Source organism: Sardina pilchardus, chromosome 6 (genome assembly GCF_963854185.1).
Source record: "Sardina pilchardus chromosome 6, fSarPil1.1, whole genome shotgun sequence".
Taxonomy (NCBI): Eukaryota; Metazoa; Chordata; class Actinopteri; order Clupeiformes; family Clupeidae; genus Sardina; species Sardina pilchardus.
Window position 1 is genome coordinate 7,445,293 of NC_084999.1, and position 7,500 is coordinate 7,452,792.

Below are 7,500 nucleotides of genomic sequence, written 5' to 3' on the forward strand. Positions count from 1 at the left end.
ACAACCAGCACTGCAACCAAACCCAGAAATTGGATGTGGAACTGGAGCTTGGACTAGAACCACACCTGGAATTGAAACTGGGACCAGAACCAGAACTAGATGTAGAACTGGAACTGGGACCAGAACCAAAACTGGATGCGGGACTAGAACTAAACCAGAAACACAACTGGAACTGGAACTGGAAGTAGAACTGGGACCAGAACCAAAACTGGATGTGGGACTGGAACTAGAACCACAAATGGAAGTGGAACCTCAGACCAGAACCACAACTGGTCCTGGAACTGGAACTGGGACTAGAACGAGAACTGTAACCATGGCCAGAGCTCAACACAAACACTCAATCCACACATTTGTGTTCCACTCCAGCCAATAGGAAGTGTCAGGACGTTAAGTGGTTTTCATCCATGGAAACTCTATATGCTATGACATTCCAGTAGCCTACAATGCAAATGTTGAGCCAACGGAGTCCGAAGCCCAGATGTTTGGAATTCCATCTGGAATTCCCCTGCTTCAAGCATACTCTTCTTTCATATTCTGACCAGATCCTTCAGTCACATCCATGATCACTGAGAAAGAGTCACTGTTGTGCATTGCTGTTTATTTCTGAGCACTAGAGAGAAGAAGGTCATGGAGGAACTGTCCTAGACTGCGCGTATAAGCTGTATGCACTACGCACTACTCACACTCTCAGCCTGAGTGATCTTTCTGCACCTCTGCAATAAGAAGAGAGGGAGGGGCACAGTATCTGTCAATCACCGCCACATCTGATGCCATTGGCTGCATGGAGGACAGAATGGATCCATGGGATAAGCTGCCCCCCTTTTTTTTTTTTTTTATAAAACCCACCATGATAGGACGGATGACCTGTCATTTCTGCATGTGGATGTCTGTGATTGGACATCACAGCCAATCCAGGAGGTGAAGAGACACTGTGATTGGGCGATGCTGCTGGGGTTTCTGGGATTTGTAGGCTATGCCCACAACACATGCCACACCATGTTAATTGACTCCACAACACATACATGCGATGTTAGTTGATATGAGGACCAAGTGTGTGGATTCACATAAAGGATGGAAAGAATCAATGACTCAAAGCTCAAAGAGTCAAGATCACTTCTTACCTGTGTTAGCTCGGGTATGTCATTCTTGTCAATGCCTACTTGCTATGGAAAGAAAGAAAGAAAGAAAGAAAGAAAGAAAGAAGGAAAGAAATGGTTAATTTGCAGCCAGGATCAAACACTAATCAGCTTTCTGTAATTAATAATTCATTATTACAAAGTTAAAAAGTTTGTGTACCTCTGCAATTTTGAGGAATTCTGAGACTCTGGTCATCCGTGTCAGGAATCTCTTGTAGATCTCCAGGGCATCCTTACACTGACCCTTCTTCATCTGGAAAAACTTTTCTGCGCCATGAAAGGGAATTATGTAGGGATGTTACTATAGAGTGAAGGGACTGAAATATGTCAGCTTACTCAAAACAAGTGTGTTCAATCAAAAGGTAATACTTCTGGAGGCAGTTTAACAACTGTACATTTCACTACAATATTGTGTGTGAGCATATGAGCATATCAAAAATAATAATTTAAATTATTGAAACCAATAATGAAATCCATTTCAGATTTGTTAATGAAAAACAAACCAAACAAACAGCGATAATTTTGCTAGAAACATATTCACTGATTAACCTCAATCACAACAAAAGCAACAAATCGTGAGCTTGCCTAAGAGATTAATGATGCCATCGTTGTAGCAGGCGTAGAGCTTAATCAGGTCTTTGAAGAGCAACAGGAAGGCTGCATTGATGACGCCATTCTTCAGGTCTTGTGGATGAACCTGCAGATGCAGTGGCACCTCAAACATTCAGGACAGACACTGGCAGTAGATGTTTAGTTTACAAAACGCTTTTGCACACCTCTTTTGTAGGGACAGGTGCGTCAGAATAGGTTACCCAGTTAAACTTGTGAAAGAAAATCCCGCACACTGTCCATTACGCATGCATATTTATTAACAACGTTTCGGTCATAGACCTTCCTCAGGTGAATTTACGGCAGTAGATGTGTCAAAGGTTTGGAAGTGTTTAATGATCACAATGACACTACTGATAGGCGAGTTGGAGAAGAACTCACGTCAAACTCCAGCAGGGCGTCGATCTGACCCTGCAACGTGGGCATTCCTTTCAACAGCTTGTCTGGGGACATCGTTCTCATGACACCCTCAGCTCTGCCACACACACACACACACACACACACACACACACACAAAGAAACACAGCATGAGACCGTGTCTTCTTACTATACAACACTGAGAAATCCCATGGACATAATCTGACCAGAAAGATGACCATAAGACACTGTGCTGCAAAACATATCTCACAATTAGCTATAAGTATCATTATTTGGACATTGACCACTGATTAGCAGATCATTGTTAGATCACTAATCAAAATATAATCAATATATAAAATACATTGCAAAAAAAAAACATATATATATATATACAGTATATATTGTATTTTAAAATATATTTTAAATACAGTGTGTAGAGAGACGGCTATGACTAACACTAGCTGTCCAAGTACAGAGATCTGTTGCTAGCCAGCAGGCCTCTCGCTCCGTGACAGAGACGTTTCAATCTGTCCCTGTGCAGTTATGTATTCTGTGTTGCGGCCGCTCGTCTGTGGGGAGGCCTTGGCTGTCTGGGCGCAGCACAGAGGCGCTGGAACAGCACAAGAGTAATGGCTTATTCCAGTCAGCCACTGCTGCTGCTGCTGGGCACAGGTGGCTCACTCACGCTTCCTCATGGCCTACACCAATGAGACACCTAGTGAGAGCCAGAAATAATTGGCTCCAGAAGCCTGCACACAGTCACTCACTCACACATACACACAACCACACATAAACGCACACGCGCACACGCGCGCACACACACACACACACAGGTCACTGAAGTCCCAGACTGTAGACTGCCACACAGCATGTCTCCCTCCAGTCCACCCCTCTCTTATCTCTAGGGAGCGAGGACACCCTATAGGCTGCATGGACCATGTGAAACCACACCGCATGTGTATCGTTTATGCAGGGAGATATTGTAGAGTAGAACGGCAGGGACTGGAAGGCACGAGCTTGTTTGTGTCAAGCATCAGCGCTAATCCAGTTACTGCTATAAATAGGACAGATTTCTGCAGGTGCGGTGGAGCAGTCCATGAGTCTTGCGTCTATGTGTGATTTTTAACACCACATCTCTCGCCTCTCTAGACAAGGCTGTGGTTCTCGGCTTTGGGGCGGAGGTGTGCGATTCATCTTTAAATGACATTCAGGTCATCTAGCTCCCACATGTGAGGGTCCGTGCACAGGCACCCCGTCTCATCAAACCAGCATGGAATTGGTCCCTGAGAGGAGATTCCTCAAATCAACATCACAGTGAGACTTATTTCCAACATCAAAAAGAAGAGCCGCCAGGGAAGTTTTCACCATTTCGCCACCTTTATGACTTTGTGAGGCCACTGAAATCAAACTTTTCCATCCCTGCTAGGCTGGCAGCTTTGTGCGACGTCTACGCTCGATCTGAAAATGAATTCCACAGACGCCGCCGCTTAAAGCCAAGAGGGGAGACCTGAGCGAGTTGCATCTGCACGTCCATACCCTTTTTTCACTCGGACGAAGTCGAAAGACATCTGTCTGTAGGCGAAGGCCTTCTCGTTCAGGTATCGGCTGTAGCGTCTGATGAAGGTGGACATGTCGTAGCCTGGAACAGAGCCAAACGATTAAACAAGTCAGAGCTGCTCGAGTCGTCTCGTCTCAGTGCATGAACAACCCCCCCTCCATCCCACACTCCCATTGGGATTAGGCATGCTGTGTGTCTTACTCTCTGTTCAGACACAAGCTTTTCACCTACCGTGCAGACCCTTTCAACCTGTTCCTAAAGGGTTTCAGATTCAAACGTTCAAAACCAACAAAGATATTTAAATGAAAATGAAATCGGACTTTAGCGCAATTCTCTACAAAATGACTTTGAAACTTTTTGGTTGTTGTTGTTGTTGTTGTTTGTTTTTTCCCCAGGTAACTGTAAGCTCATTGTTGCTTTCTGTGGCACTGAAATTGCCTTAGGAACATACACGTTTGTTCCTGCAGTTGAAAGGGCCTCTAAAAGCCATGCTTGCTGTGGCCACTTGGGTAATAGAAGGCCATTCTCATCTCTGAAGGGAGTGTGTGAGTGTCACCGTCGAGATCTGTTTTAATTACTGTGAGCGCCAGGCTGACTTATGATGGACACGGCTCAACACAAACCCCCCTCTCAGTGTAGTGTCCTCTCAGTGTAGTGTCCGGTAATTGTTCCCAGACTCAGGCGTGAGCAGTGGACGTTTATCATCAGTGTTTTTTTTACCCAGTAATTGAAAGGACATTTTATTACTTCCCTGAGCAGCTCTGTAGAGAGCGTCCTGGCAACAATTACATCAAATTACGGAACAAATTGGCTTAAATGAGAACAGCCATTGTTGTTGTGATCATCCCAAGATACATGACTGATCTCCCACAGTTAAAAGTAATCACACGGATAGAGGAGAACACCTGCGCTGGTCCCCAAGCAGCGACCACATGAGACAAAAACCAGACCAGCGCAAGAAGAGAAGGTCAGGTCACTCACCCTGTGAACCGGTCTTGTCCAGGAAGTTACTGAGGTTGAAGAGAGTGTTTCTGGAGGCCAGAAACTGGACGAACCTCTGCCAAGAGAAAAGGTCACGTCAGAGAGAATGGACCTAACAACACAGCAGCGCTCTAATACTCAGGCCTGGCTGGGCCTGTCTCATGCAGAGGTCACGGAGTGACAGCACTTAGTGTGTTCAGAGATGACAAATCCATTAATCAGAGCTTATGTGAGATATGCTTTTATTTCAGTGCCTGTTACTGTAATACTGTAAACCACTCACCACCTACGGTAGATATTTGTGATTCCTTTTTTAGGCACAGTCCCTAAATGTCACATACTTATTTATGTGAACAAATGCGACATATCTTGAATCTAATGTAAAATACATGGTTCTGTCTCTTCACTGAATCCAGAACAAGCATTTTTGACGTGAAGTATACAAATATAAAATAGTATAAAATATTTCTAACTATTTCATATACTGTAGTCATTAAGCTTCAAGCTGTCCCAAAGCATCAACAGTTAGTGGAAGTATTACTGCACAATACAGCATACAGTATATGCAGAGTAGTGTGAGTCTGCCATATGCTAATAATGATGGGAGATGTTTAAACTGATTTCTTTTTAACGGTTACAATATCTTTGTTTCCCTACACAGATTTATTTTTATTTCTGGTGAAAAACAGTGGCCCTTTTAAGAGAAAAAGGGTTGCTGAGCCCTGTACTACAGGTACAGTATGTGTATGAATCATATGTAAAGCTTTAGGGGTCTTCATGACTCATTCAAATGATAAGTGCACCTTGTAATGGAAATGCGTTTCTAACTGTGAAGGCAAACAGTTAGTTTAATGTTGTCACATAAAACAGCACATCACCCACCGCTTATGAGTCACAGCGCAATGATCGATGATCAGTTCACAGACATATTCACTCTGTCTCCCCCTCAGTCCAGGCCTCATTTGCGCTGTGCTGCAGTGTGTGTGTGTGTGTGTGTGTGTGTGTGTGTGTACGTGAAGGTAGGGCGTTCTGTTAGTCAGTCCTCCAAGGTTTCAGGTGAGTCACTCGAGTGTGATGGAGGCAGCGGCCCTGCCAGCACGCGCACACGCTCACGTGCACACACACACACACACACACACACACACACACACACACACACACACACACACACATGCATTCGCTCAAACACACACACACACACACACACACACACATGCATTCGCTCAAACACACACACACACACACACACACACACACACACACACACACACACACACACACACGCACACACACACATGCATTCGCTCAAACACACACACACACACACACACACACACACACACACACACACACACACATGCATTCGCTCAAACACACACACACACACACACACACACACACACACACACACACACACACACACACACATATGCACGCACACACACACACACACACACACCACCCTGTAGACATTTCACCAGCACAAATGTATACATACTCTCTCCCACACACACACACACACACACTAACGGCAGCCAGGCAAAGCCAGAATTAATTGAAAACACAGTGTGATATCATCGTGCTGTAATTGTGTGGAGCCAAGATCAAAACGAACAGCGCCCGTGTGGGTGTGTGCACACACACGCGTATGAGGGAGAGAGAGTAACGCTCAAAGCAAGAGATAATGACAAACACACTCTTCTCAGCAGGAAAGCACATCCCATATCCCTTTTGGAGTGTATGTGTACATATATGTGTGTGTGTGTGTGTGTGTGTGTGTGTGTGTTTGAGTGAGTGAGGGTGACAGACACAGACAGGAAGAAAGAGAAAGAGAGAGAGAGAGAGAGAGAGAGTGTGTGTATGTGTATGTGTATGTGTGAGAAATAATAGTAAACACACATTTCTCAGCAGGTAAACACATCCCTGCTGGAGTGCATGTGTGTGTGTATGTGTGAGTGAGTGAGTGAGTATCAGTGTGTAGTGTACTGACTACATAATTTAATGAATAAATAAAAACTACCCAATTCAGCTATATTACTGCAGTAACATTGCTGCAGTCTTCTTTATTCAAATTTTAAAATATAAGAAAAGCAGTCAGGCGACTGCAGACCGTTGCTCCTGTATTTGGTCGGGGGGGCATTGCATTCAGATTCTGATTTTCGTGTGGCAGGGCTGAGAAACGGCAATCCTATACCATGTATGAATGTTTTAATTAAATCAGTAGATCATCAGACCCATCAGACAATTACTGAACTCTGCTATGGTATAAATATCACACTTGCTGAGGGAAGAAAACAGCAGCGTGAGATATAATTTCGTATCAGGAGTAGACTTCTTGTAGGATATTCTGATTCAATCTCAAAGCAACACCATGGAAAAGCTGATACTGTATCTATGCCCTATGGCGTCAATATTCAGCACCATTTAGCACTAAGACGGTACCCAGTTGGTCATAAACTGACTAAATGCGTCATGATGCTACCCGATCAGCAACATTATGTAGTGCAATATCAAGCAATCCGGGAACGTATTGGCAATGTTGGAGACCTTATTCTCCCCATTATAAGCAATAGTAGCATCAAAATGAGCTTGGAGCCTTATTTAAGGTAATAGAACTGCACTGTGTTGCTTTGAGAAGGAGAGATACAAACAGATTACCTATCTGCTTACCAAGTACATACAGTATCTACCAAATGGACATCAGAATAATGTATTCCTTTTACTGAGAGAAGCCGTGTTTAGCATGAGACTGCCTGCATGCTGGCCAGAAGGGTGCCAAGAGGAGATGTGAAAATGCAGCCTTGCTCATGCTGTGGCTGGTGCCAAGCTTTTCTGCTGGCATTAAAACTGGGCATG

General features: G+C 44.3%; 1 protein-coding gene across 1 annotated transcript in view; it reads right to left on the bottom strand.

The window, feature by feature from the left end:
• The window catches only part of snap91a (synaptosome associated protein 91a), a 58,155-nt gene that overhangs the window by 23,701 nt on the left and 26,954 nt on the right, over positions 1–7,500 (bottom strand). The window contains exons 3-8 of the mRNA XM_062537934.1: positions 4,645–4,720; positions 3,642–3,744; positions 2,127–2,220; positions 1,722–1,833; positions 1,297–1,403; positions 1,122–1,163 (exon numbers count right to left, since the gene is read on the bottom strand). Coding sequence (XP_062393918.1) covers positions 1,122–1,163; positions 1,297–1,403; positions 1,722–1,833; positions 2,127–2,220; positions 3,642–3,744; positions 4,645–4,720 — 534 coding nt within the window. The remainder of the gene's footprint in view (positions 1–1,121; positions 1,164–1,296; positions 1,404–1,721; positions 1,834–2,126; positions 2,221–3,641; positions 3,745–4,644; positions 4,721–7,500) is intronic.